This window comes from Podarcis gaigeae (genome assembly GCF_964106915.1).
Source record: "Podarcis gaigeae genome assembly, chromosome: 1".
Lineage (NCBI taxonomy): Eukaryota > Metazoa > Chordata > Lepidosauria > Squamata > Lacertidae > Podarcis > Podarcis gaigeae.
The window spans coordinates 81,689,754-81,707,994 of NC_139678.1; the positions used below are offsets into that span (position 1 = coordinate 81,689,754).

General features: G+C 42.9%; 1 protein-coding gene across 1 annotated transcript in view; it reads right to left on the bottom strand.

Moving 5' to 3' along the window:
• COL18A1 (collagen type XVIII alpha 1 chain) overlaps nucleotides 1–17,998 on the bottom strand; it is a 151,983-nt gene extending 133,985 nt beyond the window's left edge. The window contains exons 1-3 of the mRNA XM_083698938.1: nucleotides 17,963–17,998; nucleotides 16,760–16,914; nucleotides 16,587–16,654 (exon numbers count right to left, since the gene is read on the bottom strand). Of these exons, the coding sequence (XP_083555064.1) occupies nucleotides 16,587–16,654; nucleotides 16,760–16,914; nucleotides 17,963–17,983 (244 nt within the window). The 5' untranslated portion in view covers nucleotides 17,984–17,998. The remainder of the gene's footprint in view (nucleotides 1–16,586; nucleotides 16,655–16,759; nucleotides 16,915–17,962) is intronic.
• Between the last annotated feature and the right edge of the window lie 243 nt (nucleotides 17,999–18,241).

The following is an 18,241-nucleotide window of genomic DNA, read 5'->3' on the forward strand; positions in this document are numbered from 1 at the left end:
AGGTGTGAGACACTATATTTTTAGGGCCGCAGACAACAGAGGAGCAGTGTTAGAAACTCAGATATATAAGCTGGGTGCCAAATGGCTCCTTAAACCAGGGAGACAGTCGCCAAAATGGAATGCCTAGTTGCCATTATTGAGCCAGACAGCTCAAAAGTTGTATTTTTCAATACATATTTTTGGTTCCTGAAATTCCTTTTGATTGTGTAGATAAAACACAGTTCTACAGGATGCATTGCCAGTGTGTGAAAACAGTCAAGATCCAAGAATCCCCAGGTATGCACCTCCAGATGGTGGAGACATCAGACACTATTCTGGCACCCAGGCATTTTCACTTGGTCACAAGTGGCTGATAGCCAGGTGCAAAATGTGCCTGGTGTCTTGCCTGGTGAATTTCAAATTCTGCAAAGGAGGACAGAAACCTTCCGTTGTGCTTGGACACAGCTCAAGTTGAGAGACTCCCCCCACCCCATAGCTACCGGTTGCTATCACTGAGGCCACCAGAAATAGAGGAAATAGCAGCCCTTTACCATTTTCCATAATCCATTTAACATTTGTTACTGACTTGACTAGAGCTATGCATTTTTTAAATTAGATGCCCTCATCCTCTGCTACAGGATTCTTACAATGAACATCCAAACATGTCCCAATAATGATCAGCATGTATGGTCTCACCAGACAGGACAAGGAAGGCTTCATTTAAAAGGCTGCATATGCTGTAATAGTACCCTGAGTCCCACATCCTTGAAGCATCAGCTACAATAAAAATGCTGCAAGAATGAAAGAGCATGACTCACACTGGACCACAAATTAGCAATTTCCTTGGAATAGTCCCATTCCAAGAGGCCTCCTGGGCTTGGATGTAGGAAGCCCAGTTTCAAACCTCCATTCAGAGTCAATTCACATTTACTCTTCCAGCACAGTCCTTGATGAACTTCAGTTGCATTTGTGAGCCGATTGCACTGAGAATTATGCCAAAGGAGATATGAGGGTAAGTGGGAATGAGCTATCACAAAAGTAACCGCTTGATAAATGGCATGTTTGTAAGAACAAGGCTAAGGTCTCTACAAGATGCAGCCTCGCTGTATTTACGCTCATTACATGGATGCATTTCAGAAATTCCAGAGCCTCTCTGCTTCACTTTTAGCAGCGAGAAAGAAGTGCTCCTCTAACCACAATTTCTGCAAATTCCCATCCCAAGGTCAGTCTCTGTTCTTGGGCTCATGTTATGAGTCATCCTCGTTAAGAATAATTTCACAAGCCTTGTTCTCATGGGTCATACTGTACAACAAGGAGACTATTTCTGGGTCACTAGCATTGGAATCTGGACCTGCCACTGTGTTGTCCCTCTGCTGCACAAATAGGATCAGAAGCCATCTCTCTCCCACAGTGGAGAAAAGTATTTTTGTCACTAGCACAACTTAAACCTCCCCTATGTTGATGGGAACCTATTCTGACAATCACAAGAAACAAACAAAAAATATGCAAGCAGCTACAATTTACAAATGTGAACACCCATAGTCAAGAAAAAGCAGCTGTCCCATAAGGTAGCTTATCAAAAATATGCCAAGGGCACCAGCCTCACCAAGAAATTGAGAAGCCTGCTGGAATAATCAATAGCTATTATTTCCCACACATTCATACCAGAGAATATTATAGTAAGATGAGGGTGAAATCTGCCCTGCACTAACCTGATGGCAGAAATCAGAGCAAAGGTTTTCAAATTGTGTTTCTGGGAATCCTGGAATTCCTTAGCAGGAGGATCAGTAATGGTGAACAAGCTTAGTGGCAGGACATCGTGAAAATAGGTCAGGGATGATTCCAAGGGTAGCCAGCACTCCACTCATTACTCTCCCAGCTGTCAGTCACAGCATATTTGTTTTTAATGAGCATAACAATCCTTGCTCCTGTAATAATGGCCTTTGCTACCTCTTTGCTCTCCTAAACTAGTTCTTTTGCGGAGTTGCCTCTGGAATAGCTATATGCCTATATGCAGCAACAGTTCAATTTGTAATTCTCCACTCCATTCAAAAGGCTAGTTTTTGCATGTAACTAATTATTGGGGGGGGGGGGCTTCCAGCAGACCTCTCCAGAAGCAGCATCCAGATGTAGGCATCCATATAAAGTTGTTCAGCCATGGGCTATATGAACCGCAACAACTGGATCACCATCACAGTCATGCACAGACCATCTAATCCAGGTAATAAACAAGTATGTTGCAGTATTCTTACTACCTACAAACACCTAGCCAATAGCTAGCAAGGTAGGGGATTCTGTCATAAGTCTGCAGCTGTGTGCATGAGAATAAATTACTATATTCCAAGTTAAACAAAACATATTTCATGCAGTAAATAGTGCATGTATCCCCCACACACCCTCACAAAAAAGGGGTTGTCAATCCATTGGATGGAATAAAGTTTTTTAAAATGAGAATAAAAAGATACGACTAAAATAATTTTGCGGAAATATTTGCCATCAGATATATTTAAGGATCATTTAAATCCTTTTATTAATCTCACAGCTTTGGGCCACTGATATGTATCCAATGTTTAATCACAGATGTCTCCCTTATCACTTTGAACTCTCTTGAAATGCCAATTGTAATTCCTTTCTTGGTAAGCTCTCAATTTTTTTTTAAAAAAGAACAGACAAACCCTTTGAAACTGCTCTTTAAAATGTAATCCCCCTAAACCATTAAAAACAGATTAGTCTAAAAAGAATTCGGTGTGCACACAGGAAAAACGGCAGTTAAAGAAACTTAAAAGGGAGGGGAAAGGATGAAGAAATTAAGTGGCATATTAAACTCTCTAATGGCTAAATTGCATAGCATTCACCAACAGCGTCATGCCACACACAGGGGAAGAGTCAGTTCTTTCCCCATCATGTCCAGGTGCTGTTTCAGAAAATTAATTTCCAACATGGTCCAAAGGTCTGCGTCACAGGTTTTTAAAAGTAGGGGCATTTGCAGAATATTCATCAGATGAGTCTTCAATATGCAGTGCATCATTTGAAGAAGATGATTTGCAAAACAAACAAATGTGGTTAGGAAGATTAGCTTCAGCCACATTCACAGTACCATGAAGTGGACACACAGTTAACTTCAGTTGGTATCATGTGGAGCAGGCCCAATAGTTTTTTTCAGCATGGTGAGACACTTAAGCTCCAGCTGGTTCACCCACACCATCCCAACTTCACTGCTGCCTTGCCCCAACACAACCAGGTAAGCCACTGTCAGGAGAGGGGTTCTGTGGCACCCCCACCACACCAGCTGCTCCTGGTTTTATTTGCACATAGATTCATTCCAGTTTATCAGACATTTCCTTTTCTATTAGATCTCTATAAGCACCGCCCCAGTATCCTCCTGGGCTATGCATTTTCATTCTCAGATTCTGCACCACCAGGAAGTTTCAGATTCTACATCCAGAGGGGGAAAATGCACCTTAGTGAAAATTCTTTCCCACCGCCCCCATAAGCTGCCCAGTTTGCATGCTTCACCCCTTCATTCTTTTGTCTGTCCTGAACCTACTGATAATCAATCTCATTGGATGACCCTGAATTTTAGTATAATGTGAAGAAAGTAATTGTTTGAAAAGTGCTGATACTTTAGTCTGGTGCATTATTTCTAGAGAAGCAGAGTGTTTCATAATATCTCTTACCCCGCCCCCTCTACTCCCCCCCAAAAGGGTTACAATTAGGTCTGTCCTCTCTCAATGCTGCCTTGCCAGTAATTAGCCTAGCTTCCCCATCATATATTCTTCCCTGAAATTTGCACAACATTTGCCTAATCTTGGAGAAGATAAGTCTTCCCATGATTCACAGCCAGACAGACAGACAGATCTGGTTGGCCATCAACTATTAAAACTGATGTCCAGCTGCTGCCAAAATGGAATTTCTGAAAAGGAATGAATTACTAAATGGACCGAGTTCTTCCCACTGAGGCATTTTAATGGAAATTAAGTGCCTCACATAACCCATTTTTAAGCATATGCCCTTCAATCAGCCTTCAGCCAGTATTCTGCAAGTCTCAATGCCACCTTGCTGGGTGGCCCTTAGGCATCTGGCTGACAACCACAAGAACAGGATGCTAGACTAGGTGGGCCTTTGCTCTGATCTAGCAAGAGTTTTCCATAACCTCTTTATCCCTTCCATTAACAGATATAGACAGCACAAAAACAAATGGGAAGTCCCACCCTGCCGGGTAAAGCAGATCAAGGAAGCTACTGTATGTGTCAAAACAGGAGCTGACTTGCATGGGAATCTGGCTCCTACCAACAGGTAATTTTGGTCATCAATATAAGTGGCATGAAAGTCATGCTCCTAGATCACATAAAGCACACAACCCTTTCAATTCTGGCAGCTGAAGATTTCATAATAATCAAAATCATAATAATTTATTATTTATACCCTGCCCATCTGGCTGGGTTTCCCCAGCCACTCTGGGCAGTTTCCAACAGAATACAATAGTCTATTAAACATTATAAGCTTCCCTAAACAGGGCTGCCTTCAGATGTCTTCTAAAAGTCTGGTAGTTGTTTTTCTCTTTGACATCTGGTGGGAGGGCGTTCCACAGGGTGGGTACCACTACCGAGAAGGCCCTCTGCCTGGTTCCCTGTAACTTGGCTTCCCGCAGCAAGGGAACCGCCAGAAGGCCCTTGGCACTGGACCTCAGTGTCCGGGCAGAACAATGGGGGTGGAGACGCTCCTTCAGGTATACTGGACCAATTTCACTCAATTCAGTGTTGTCTCAGACTCTCAGTCAAGCGCACACTGACTTTGCTGCATGTGAAGTGATTCTCAGTACCTTTTAAAAGCAAAAAAGCAAATGATAAGCAGCTACATCAGGAACTGATAGTGAAAAAGAAGAAAAAACCTACCCTATTAAACATGTGCTCACATCCATCTGAGAATCTACCTTTTTTCTGCAAGTCCTGCAAACCCAGTCCTCTTAATACTTTGGGTTGGATTCAACTAACCTGATGCCTCATGCTCTCCTTCTCCACCCACACCAAATCACTGGGGGGACAGGATTGGGAGAACCCCAAGAACAGCATGGGGAGAGGAGTTGGGGGAGGTCGTTCTCTCTGGCAAGAGAAATGCTTGTGCTGACAGAATGACTGGAAGAGCTGCTGATTTCCACCCACTGTTTTGGTGTTAATATGTTTATGATTGCACTGTTTAGTCAAAACTTTCTATCTGTCTTGTGGATAGATTAATATCATGCCTCACAGACATGAATTCTACAAGTGTGGTTGTGATTGCCTCCTACATTAAGATGATAAAAAGTGACTTGCCACTTTATTACCCAAAATGATTTGTTTTGGCATAAGCCCAAAATGAAGCTGTTCCCCCTCCAGTCACTCAGTTCTTTCCATATTATCTGATTATACATCCATATACTATGCTTCTCGCTTCACCTAAGACATGGTAAGAATAATCCCAAGTTACTGCTGAGAAAATTGATTACATACTAGAATATATACAGGCTTTCCAAATGTCCATATCAGGTGTCTATTCACGGTATTAGTACATTATTCGCCCTAAATAGATGGCGCCTCTGCCCCTTTCCCTAAGTTTGTTTCCTTCTTACTACTTGAGAATATGAGATCCATAAAACTAAGCATTTTGCCTTGTTTGGCAAACACGGCCAGTGAGCTTGTTAGCTTTTATTGAGCTCTTAAACCAGCAGGTCCTTAAGCTTGTTTGAGCAGAAAGTCAGCACTTTTAAAGTACCTCTTAGGTTTGTTCAGCTTCATTTCTGTCCTGTTCCTGAAGTATTTGCACAGAATGCAAGAAAACTGAAAGCAACTGACAGAACAGATCAAAATGTATTACTGTATTTCAAAGAAAATTGTCTACTTTAACCAGTTAAACAAAACCTCTTTCAATCTGTATGCCTGCTTTTGAAATAAGCATGGTAAAGGATGCATAGCACATCTATGATGTCTTAGGCACATGAGGAAAAATTCTATTAGGAAAAATAGAAAAAAGGAGGATAGTTGGAAAGAGAAATCGTAAGGCAATTGTTGTCTGCCTACAACATTTTGCCATTATACATATTCTTTTTGTTGTTTAGTCATGTCCGACTCTTTGCGATCCCATGGACCAGAGCACGCCAGGCACTCCTGTCTTCCACTGCCTCCCACAGTTTGGTCAAACTCATGCTGGTAGCTTTGAGAACACTGTCCAACCATCTCATCCTTTTCGCCTCTGTCATTAACTGCAATTGCAATTGTCATTTCAAAAGGTGGGATGCATTGCTGCTACATTCCAGCAGTCCACCTATTCTTCCCCCACCCAAAATGTGCAGGTACTCATTTTGATCCATTCTCACTCTAGTGACACCGGACAGGGAGGGGCAGAGAATGGCAGCCGCATCAGAGCAGGAGATAACATTCCTGCAGGGAGAATGATGCATCGTGCCCCAGCACTACCTGCTCCCCCACTACCAGAAACATTGTATAACTGGAGTTCCTTAGCTACAATTGGATAGCAGGTAGAATGCACGTCTCCCCACCCCACCCCATCCCCAGGCCCAAATTCACATTCAGATTCTCAGAAGTTGCTTGCTACTTTTACATAATGAGGAGTTTTATCTGCCCATGTTATAGACAGGGCTCTGAGGACTTTCAAAGATGAATACTACCTGCCTCCCAATATTTTCCAGTCAAAATTCTCTGCTGTTGGAAATCTTTGCAAGAATACAAACCAAACAGTTGAAAAGGGACCGGTGAGGTGAATACTATGTAATCATGAGGGAGGCTGGGAATCAGGAAGATAAGTAAAGGAAATAAATTATAATGCATGGATATTTATGTATCAGTTGGCAAACGGTCCCAGAGCAAGTTAACAAGGTAATGTGACTTTAGATACTGAAAGCTAGAGCCACTTTTTCCTATTACCTATATTTTCACATGCAGCTTGCTTTTATCTCTCACTGCAGACATTTAGGGCTTGGAGTTCACCGGGTATTATTTTATAGTATGGAAGGCTGAGATGAGGGAGATGCTAGGAATGTTATCTGGTTAAGATTCCTCTCTACTTTGTAATCAAGAGAGGGAGTTCAGGATTCTTTTATATGCTATGACAGCTACAGGGAAAGAGCCATGGGAGTTTTCAAAGAAAAGGCAAATGCATAAATCATAGTTAAGCCTTCTAAATACAGCACTAGGCAGACTATGATCTAGAATTATTTGGTGAGGGCTGACACAGTAAAAGCAAACAAAAGTGACTCTTCTTATGGGCAGCTGTATCTATCAAACATAAACCAATTTGTCAAAAGTTTCAGTTACTAAAGCCTGCAGCATACACTGCTTGCTTCTTGTATTAGGCTATGAAGTCACACTAATACCCAATTCCAGAGTAAACAAACATTCCGCCCTCTAGATGTTGCTGGGCTAGATGTGGCAATTCCAATCATCCTTGACCATGGTTTGCCCATTAGGTGTCCTCCATGCTTTGGGCATGTGATGTGGTTATCCCCCATTGTGAAGCAAGCCTGCCATTCTAGGATATCTCTTTAAAACTACAAGATCCATTATTCTCAACTGGTATACTGAACAACTTTATTATATGGACCTAAAGTGACATCTAAAAACTTCAGACAACTAGGCTCCCACACCATAATTTCACCATGCAAGCAAGACAGGATGAACTTGCAGAACCTAAACTTCCATACAATGCAGTAATCATAAAAAGAGGGCACAGCGCAAGGTGTAGCTATCATATATACCCATGTGTATATATACACCAATACAAACATATCAACTGTGACTTTAAAACCTGAAAAAGTATCAGTACATATTAGTGGCAAGCTTCATTTACAGGTCAGGTTCCAGGTTATTAATCTAACATGAACATCAAAGAGCAAACTGTTATTTCTTTGGCCAATATAAAAATAAGCTGCTTGTTTCTGCCAAAAACAACCTATCTAGGATAGGAGAACATAACATGGGAGTTTGCTAACTTCTTTTAATTTGTGCCATCAGAACAGTCAGAACAGTCAGTGCACATGCATCCTTTAAAAAGTTAATTTCGATGTCAAAGGATAGAACAAATCCCTCCCTCCCCAGATTAGTGCTACTACCTCCCACAAAGCCCAATGGAAGATTCTCATAATCTTCAAGGGACGGGATGTCTTGAGGGAGGAAACACTTGTAGATAAAGAAAAAAGCACAGTGGTAATAAGCAGAGAGAGGAGATAACAAGTCAGGTATTTACTTTCCATGGAACCAATCATGGAATTAAAAGGCCAACAAGTTCCAGTCAATTTCTGCACGGATTTCCATGCCAATATTCAAACATTGCAAACATCACAGCATGGACATTAAAGCAGCATTTCTCAAAGCTTGTGAACTTATGCCCTCTTCTACATTTATTCTGCCCTCTGTCCCCCAGAATAGCCTTCCCAGCATAATCATCAATCTGTTTGACAGCAGAATGTGCAGAAATCCTTCTGCATAGTTGTAAAAACCTATGTTTGATAATGGAATTCACCACAAGCACAAGAGTCACATGTCAGATTGGTGCTTTTGGACAATACTCCAGAGGCTATAATGGGATGCAAGTGAGAAGGTAGCCTCTTCTATCAAGTTATGATTATTAACTCACCTGACTCAGGCATAACTTGTTACTGACCTTCCTAGACCCAATGTAGGATCATTTCAAATATTATTCTATTGTGTTTGCATCTTACTCCTCCTCCAATGAGCTCAAGGCAGCATACATGGCAGTAACTCCTTTTGTCTATATGACAAACGCTTTGAACCATGACTCCCATCATCCCTGACCATTGGCCAATGCTTGCTGGGATGTAGTCCAAAACATCTGGAGGGCACTACATTGGGGATGGCTGGTTTAACTAACAAAGCATCTTGTTCTCAGAGTGGGCAGCAAGGTGCTTATTGGAAACCCACAAGCAATAGCACTCTCCCTCCCATGAACCCCAGAAACTGGTGTTCAGAGCCATCCTACCTCTGATTACTGGAAGGTAATAAATACCGCCATCATCACTAAAAGCCATTTATAGTCTTGTAAAGTTGTCTAATCCCCTTTTAAAGTCAGCCAAGTTGGTGGTCATCACTACATCTTGTAAAAGCAAATTGCATGGTTTTACTACACACTGTGTGAAGTACTTTGTTTTGGTCTGTCCAGAACCTCCCAACATTCAACTTCTAGCATTATGGGGTTCTAGCATTATGGGGGAAAGAGGGGTATTTTCCTTATCCACTATCCCCATACTATATATATATTTATTATGTCCTCCCTTTCCTAAGCTAAAAGGCCCTCAAAACTGTTGATTTCCCTTTTCCTCTTAGTAAAGTTATTATTTTGGTTGCTCTTTTTTGGAAGCACAGCCATCATAACTATTTACAGTATTCCAAGTGTGGTTGCACCATAGGTTAGTATAAATACATTGTGATGTTGTCTGTTTTATTTTCATTCCCTTTCCTAATTATCCCCAACATGGAATTCACTTTCCTCACAGCTGCCATATGCTGGGCAAACATTTTCATTCAGCTATCCACTACAAGATCTCTTTCCTGGTCAGTTACCACCAGTTCAGATCCTATCGGTATATATGTGAAGGTAGGATTTTTTGCCCCAACGTGCATCATTTTGTATATGTTTGCACTTTCTAGTATGCAGGTGATATACAACTGGAAGGGATTAACCTGCTAGGTAACACTAACATAAAAAAATCTTTGCATGAGGAATGTGAGGTATTTCTGATCTTCACACATGTGCTTTTCCAAGTGCTGGAAACGCTAAACAGCCGTTTAGTACTCTGTGCTTTTGCTTTGTGGAAATAACAGTTCCACATTAGAAAGCCAGATGAGACAGTCCCACACAGACAGAGACAATGGGAGGAATTCAATGTCTCTCCTCATTTTGGCATGCCAGACAAAACAATCCCCACTCTCCTCCCCACCACCATGCACTCTTCAAGTGTTCTTCTGACTCTCCCCAGAGCTAGTTTGGAGGACAGAGAATTCTCTTGTGCATGTGGAAGTCTTCGCACAGAGGGCTTCATTAGTTGACTCTTGCCCGTTATGTCAATCCAGAAGTACACGTCCACAACATCCACAATGAACCAATCTAGAAGGATAGCTCCCTAGCATTCTCTGAGTATGCTTTCCAGTGCCATCTTGCATCAGAGGAACAGGGAGAGAGGCAATTTTCACCCATTCCCCTTCCTTCTAGCAATCACCCCCCCAAAAAAAAACACACCAAAATCCCATCCTGTTCCCAACACTCTGGAGCAGATGGGGGGGTGAGGGGCTGTAGGGGGGGAAGCAGTGAAAGTTTCTGCCCTTCTGGCTCCACTGTTGGAACCTTTGCTGGATCAAAATGCCTTTTGTCAGCTGAGAGACACTGTTAGATACAACCCATTGCTGGCAGAGAGAGACCACAGTAGGGAAAACACAGGACTGTCTGCAAGAACTACAGAGTAGGAACAGAATAGATGTCTACTAATTAGTTAATACAGGGGGGCTCAATACAACACATCCCTGCATTAGAAGATGTGCAAGAACTTATTTAAAAAATATAGCATCCCAGAAAAGCTCCACACAATTAGGCTTTCACCACTAAATTACATTTCAATCTTCTCCTTCATATTTGGTAATAATTAAACAAATATGAACAAAGGCACAATGCATGGAGAACAGCAAAAGGAATGTCACTCTGTGTGTATGTACACAACAGTCTACTGACAAGGTGACCATTACATCATCAACCAGGCATTTTGTAGCTGCCCTTTATAGTCTATTCAGAGCATATTTCTGCGGACTGTCAATGCAAATTGCACATAGTTTCACAGCAATACAGAAGAAACTATACTGGTTCTTTCATTGATTCTACATGAATCTTGAGACTGCATAAAGCGGAACAATCAGAATGTCACCATTTCAAAAGCACAGCTCATATTGCACACATCAAAATCTCTCAGGAGCCATTTAAGATAATTTAATTTTATCCTGTTGAGAAACAAGATACCAGTGGCCAATGCCTTAGGTAAATCCAAAAGTGCATTTGGAGGCAGATTGATTATCAAACGCTGCACATGTTCACATCCAATGCCCTTTTAATAATAATAAAAAAGTATATGAAGAACATAAACAGTTCAATTACACCACAATTTTTCAGCAGATCAGTATTGAGCAGTATACTGATCTGGATAGGCTCTTATCTTGCCACCCTTCATCAGCTGAGATCCCAGGGCACTTTACAATGCAGACATCAAAACATTAAGCTCCCTTTTTATCTCATTGTTTGTCCAAAAAGTGCAAGTTAACCCACAACTTCTTCTTTGTTTAGTGATGGATCTCCATCGAGCACTTTAAGATAATTATCTGATTCCCACATGAACCATATCAGTCTAGAATTTGTCTGAAACATTGCACACATATAAGCTTCAGAAGATACCACATTACAGCAAGCAGAATGTTGGTGGAATTGTATGTAAGGCACTGCTTTCCTCTGATGACAACTGAAGCTGATTAAGTGACATCAGCCAAAGGTAAATGGTAAACTTTCATTTAGGTAAAGTTTTACTTCTTTCTGTTCCTGCAACATATCTTGATTGTATTTCAGTTTCATGTGATGCTTTTTATTACAGATGCATTCTGTTAAAACAGTTCTCCTTGCTTGCTGGTATGAAATGCTGGTGTTATATACAACATGGAACTGACTGGTGAACCATGCTAGGTCCCATGTCGCTCTCTCTCACACACATATATTTAAGGGGAACCTTTTTCTACTGAGGGCCCCATTCCCTTGGGGATAATCTGGCAGGGGCCATACACTAGTAAGGCCAGAGCTTTCAGAAGCCTTTCTCCTTTCCATCACTCCATCCATTACCATCCCCACTTCCCAGTCCTCCTTCTCACTCTAGATCCCTTTCCCCATATGTCACTACAAGCCCCTGCCCCCAACAAATTATATAGTAGTTACACCCACCCACCACCTCTGTCTCACTCACACAAAATGTGGAACTAGAAGTGATAGCTGGAGAGGATGTGTGGAGAACAAGAAGGGGCCTTCTTGGAGGTCCTACGTGATCAAAAATTCAATATGGTAGCCAATGTGGGTGTTCTATTTTTTTACATTCTAATAAAGCACAGACATTTTGCTTAAATTGCAAGTCCATCCATCTGTCAAAGTATGCTACTAGGGTTGAGAGCTTTGAATCCAGCCTACTGTCCAGATTCAGTTTCCTACCCGTTTTAAACAAACCATCGTTAACATTAACCACAATGTTTCAGTCTGCAGAAGCAACAAACCATTGTTAAGGAAAACAGCCGAACTCCTCCTGGCAATGCCACAGAAGGGCAGAGAAGGTTCACCTGATCTTATTCACATCACTTCAGCCTATGCAGTCAGTACCTTTGATGGTGATAATCCTTTCAACACTATCAGTTTAGTCAAGGACAGGCTCTCCACGTATGAACTGATCTGGACCCTGTAATCATTATCTGAAGCCCTTCTTCGTGTGCCTCCTCCGTGAGTGGTCTGGAGGGGGCAACAAGAGAAAGGGCCTTTTCTGTGGTAGCTCCCCATTTGTGGAATGCTCTCCCCAGGGAGGCTCACTGCTGCCTTCACCATATAGCTTTAGGAGCCAGGCAAAAATGTTTCTCTATAACCAGGCCTTGGGATGATTAACATTCAATAGCCTTTTAAATGTGTTTGTGGGAGGGGGAATTTGTTTTATTTCATTTTCATTCTGTATTTTGTGTTCTCATGTTGCATTTTTATATTGTGAACTGTTCTTTGATCTTAGGATGAAGAATAGTATACAAATTTAATAAATAATAATAACTAGAGCCAAATTCAGCAATACTCCCATAGTATACCATACAAATAAGTAGCATCTCCGGGATTTGTTCATAGGGTCACTAACCTTTCTCTTCAACTGATTTGATCTTAACACCTTTTCTCTTGCACATTATCTTAAGAGACAGAACCTCCTTCTGTAAGTTGAATATTGACAGTCAATTCACACACTGTTATGTCAGAGGATATGAATAAAGTGCTCACCAGCAAGTAACTTCTACAGTTGGCATAATATAAAATGGGGAAGCACACTCTCATCTGCATTATATACTCTCCAATAATTCCATATCGTAAGCTAGAATTGTGAACGGGGCATACATCCATGAAGTTGCTGGTTTTAATTCAAGAGGCTCATGTGGAACTTACTATATACAAAGGAGCCATGAACACACTCTGCATTAAAGGGTACCTGTCATGGAAACCACATATAACAGGGCTGATGAACCTCTGAGACTTCAGGTGCTGTTGAACTCAACCAGCTAGGGATGATGAAAATTGGGAGACCAGGAACATCTGGACTCTGGATGCCCATCCCTGACCTTATGTGTGTCTTCTCTGCAAACCAATGGGAAACTTAATATGAACGTTTACTTTCCAAAGGAGAAAGGTTTCAGCCCTGAAGAGATGTGCCCTTAAAAGTTGACCAGCTCAGCTCCAGGGTGGTTTCTTGTTAAACTCTAAGGAGGGCAATGCAGCAGAAAACAGCTGCACAACAATGTCAGCACCAGGAGCTTATCATTTGTATTAATGAAACCTGCCATACAAATATGTGACATTCAACACTTTTTCTTCCTTGGATAGACTGCAAATGCGGAGGAAAGAGAGCGGGAAAACTGCATCTGGCCTCTGCAAACTTTCCTCTCCTTGTCCTAACATGTTCGCTTCGGCTCAATCAAATAGATGTTACCTTTAGAAGTCAGAGAATGAAACAGTCCTAAAGCTCCCATTAAGCAGTGTTAAAGAGGTCTCCCTTCCCTTCCCCCCCTACCAGTCAATACAAGCAGGGTCTAATGGAATGTGTGCATTTGTTGACAGAATGCGTCACTCAAGGTTCCACTCAAAGACAGTACATGTGGATCACACTTAAGCACCCTAGAGCTTTAAAGCCAAACAATGTTTCACATTTAATAGTTTAACCAATAGTGCAGATACACAAGAGTTTTATTAGCTCATGATTCATGAATAGCCAAAGGCATTTTAAAGAAATCTTAAAAGTGCCTCAGAACACCTGCCTGGCAAACACTTAGGTTCATGTTGTCTCACTGACTTCATGGACCACATTCTCATCAGTGTTTACAGACCAGCTCCTATGTGGATAAAACAATATAGAGGTTATTTGCCTTAAAATGTACAAACATCTTTTATTAGCCTTGGTTGACTCCTTTAAAGGCTATCAATATCTAAGTGTCTCTGCAGGGTTCTAGGACTAAATTAGCAACTAGGACACCTGAGCTTTTTTCAGCTTATGCTGCACAGCTGTAGAGCAAATATATTCTCATGGCTTCTTACACATTTCATCTGTCAAAGGTCTAAAATCTAGATTTCCAGTTATCAGTGTATGGCCAGGTTTCAGATGCAAAAAAGGGTGGAGGAATCCCATCGCCTAACAGCTTTGGTCACTATGCACATTTGCACACAACATGCATCCCAAATAAGAAGTGGCACAAATAGGAACCAGCCTAAAACATTCATAGAAAACCTTTTACTTTATTCTGACAACTCTTCCTTGGACGTTAGTCCTACAGAGTCCCCAACTCTAAACAGTTTTATGGCACATCTACATGGAGAATCAGAACCATATCCAACACCCAGTTAACACACACCAAATCCACATAAATTTGTGGTTTAGGCTGTGCTGGTTTGCCAACAGACTAAGGTGATGGTGGGAGCCTGCAGCACCTATGCAATCTGAATAAGTGGGTATCTAATGGCACTGCAATTTATTTGTCCATCACCATATATGTTGGCTTTTTCAAGTTACATTACTTTTACTTCTGGCTGTGCATTGAGCTGAAAGACAGGAAGCTCCTCTGCAGAGATAATTTTAACTATGATTTCAATGGAACTTGCACAAGCAAAGCATCTTATGAGCTATAGCCTCAGGGCCACTTCCTAAGACTTAGGGTTTCACAAGTGATGCTAAGAATGCCTTTTAGTCTGGAATGTGTCACTTGCAAATGCTGGTAATACAAGACAGAAAGCAGAAAAGAACCAATACCAAAGTCAAAATGTACACAATATCTAACCAAGATAAGTTTTAAATTCACATTACAGAGATGGGGAATGCAGAAAAGGCATTTTAAACAAGACTCTTATGCCTTTGTCTTAAGATACATTAAAACCCATTATGTAAACTAATTAATATACTTATTTTCTGATTGAAGGCATTAGAGGGAAACTTATGATCAGCATACTGCATAAAAAAATACATTTTCATACTTGAATGATATGGAGGCGGGGCGAAGTGTCTTCTCCAAGCCTGGTAGGAAGCAGATTCTGGGCAAATCCTTAACTCTGAGCACAATCTGCTGCAGAGAACCACATTTGGCCAAGGTTGTGTTTGTTTTGCAAGACTGAGAGGAACACCTTTAAATCTTGAAAATCCATACAAAGCAGGGCATGCCCCTGTGCAGTAGGTGTTAGTCAGAACACACCTTTTTCACGGAGTAAAGCATCCCAGAGAAGCAGGCTCTTTCTGCCCCACAGTTTTTAAAAACGTTTGTAATATAATTTATTATAATAATAATTTATTATTTATACCCCGCCCATCTGGCTGGTATTCTATACCAAAGCAGTTTCTTTCATTTTTTTTTTTAAATCAGTTGAATATTACACCAAGAGAAACTTAAATCCTCATTCTAACAGAGCCTCTTAAGTAATTAACCATCACAAGCACCTCTCTCTAGACGCACCGAAAGAAAATAATTCATCAGTCTAGTATAGCATATTAAGGTGTTATTATCATGTATTAATTCACCAGCACAAGCAGTAGACTCAAGAAAAGTTTGGCTTTAGCACCTCAGGTGCACTATTTTGGCTAACCATTTAGGGTATAAATTCAGGATGGAGTGGGGTGGAGACAACTCCAACCTAATCAAAGGAGCCAACTCCTAGGGGCCGAGGTCCCTTCTGCCCCCCCATAAAATATTTGAGGGGGTCGGGAGTCCCCAAAGTTGATGGGCCTCGCCATTCAAATTGATTATCATGTGATCAATTATGCGGGGGTAGGGTTTACTCCCCCCCCCCAATATTTTATTCAAGTTGGCACCCATGAACCTCACTATGTCTACTCAGAACAAAGTCCCTATTTATTTCCATTGGATTTACTTGCGGGTAAACCGGGTTAGGAAGTGCAACCTGAAGCCGCTCGAAAAAGCGGCAGGATGCGCCCATCAGGGACTTTAGGAACTTCTGGAAAGGGGGAGGAGGAAGAAGAGGAAGAGCGCCTCCAAGGGAGGCTGCGGCGGAGCGGCCACTTCCCAGCCGCCCCCTGGGAGCAGGCGGCGAACTTCTCGCCGGACCTCCGGGAGGCACCGGGCGCCCTTTGTGCGCTGACAGCCCCTCGGGGCGCAACGCCGGAGGGCAGAGTCCCGGGAAGCCCCCTCGGGACGCGCATCCTGCAGGCTGGCTGAGATGAGTCCTCCTCCTCGTCCGCCTCCGCCCCCCCAGGCACCGGCGGAGGGACAGGCTTCCCCTCGCCCCCCAGAGTCCTTTCCGCCAGGGGGGCAGCAGGAGGTCAGCCCTCGCCGCCTTACCTCGCTGGGGCGACGCGGGCGCAGCGAGCAAGACAAAGAGCCCGAGCAGGAGCCGTGGCGGGAGACACCTGCGGGGAAAGGGCAACAGGTTATATAGAGCCAAGCCCAGCCCGCCTTCCCGCCCGCCCAGCCGCGGCCAGCCGCATTCCCGCGCTCCGCTTCGCCCCGCTCACCTGGCGCGCATGGTCGCGGCTGCGCTGCGCTGAGGCGAAAAGAAGCTGCCGCTGCCTCCTCTTGCCGGGGCAGCAAGTTCTGAGCAGGACTCGCCTCCCAGGGCGCGCTCGCTCGCTCGGTCCGGCGGCCGCGGGGTCCTAGCGCCGCACGGTGTCTAGCGGAGCAGGGGGCGCCTTGAGTTCCCCCTCATCACCCAGTGCCGGATTTGCGTATAAGCTAAACAAGCTATGGCTTAGGGCCCCACTCTCCCAAAAATATATATACTTCTTCTTAGTTGTATTTCACTATTAATATACTTCTTCTTAATTGTATTTCAGTTCAACAATTACTTTGATAAAATACGTATTTTGTTATGTGCAAATGGCTTTAGGTCTTATTAGGTCCATAAATTACCATATAGCATATATTCAACACAAAAAACAGCGACAATTTGTTGTTGACAAAGGACAGCTGGACATACAAAGGACCCCATTACCTAGCTAAGGGCCTCATCAAACCTAAATCCGGCCCTGATCTCAGCCAAGGGTTAGCAAAGATGGGGGGGGGGCCTGCATCCAGAAGGCGGCGCCTATGCTAAGAGGTTGCCAGTGACCAAGAGATCCACCTGCTGCTTTCTACTCCAACCATGAGCAGGGGAAACCCTCAAGAAGGGGCATGATGGAGAGACTTTTCTCCGGTTCCATGACCCTCAGCATGTATTAAGGGTGCCACAGAATCCATGAGGTTTAAATGCACATCACATCATCTCTCCATCTTCCTTCTGGACAAGCAAGAGGTTCAGGGACATATTCCAGCCAGGCAGAAACACTTGAGGAGGGTGTGGGGCAGTGCCAGTGAGGGGGGGTGTAACGAGGTGGAGGTAAAGAGGGGCTGTCTGGGGAGAGACTCCATGTCAACTTCTGACCCTCAGGTCTGTGATTCCTCACCCTTGCTCATGCTCATGAGCACCACGGCACTTTCTAGCAAATTAAAGCCATAAGTTCCGTATGTCTACATTCTATGATCACATACCCATCTGTCTCCCATTCATGGGTGTAGGCATGAGGGGACAGCTACCCCCCCCCCAAATCAATAAAAATACTTAACTGAGGTTCTGTCCCCCTCCCCAAAAAAAGTCTGCCCCCCCCCCAAAAAAATCCTAGCTATGCCAAGCCACCACTGCCATCTTTTCTTCTTAACTCAAAACCTCCAAGCTCTCTTACTTCATAGGCGCAGCGCTCCATCTTCCTGGGCAGTTGCCCAATTCTGTGCCTTCCCCTCCACAGTGATCTCGGTGGGGTGATCAGAACTATAAGCATTCCAAATTACAACTCATTAGTTTGTGGTGGGAATGCTGAAGTCCCAATTTGCATCATTTTGCACTTCTGTTGCACTTCTGCCATTCTGTTGTCCATTCACCCAGTTCACAATTTATGAATAAGTTAATTGGGGGACTCCAGTGTTTACTCCCTCTTAATATGGAAAAGTGGCTCATATTCTAT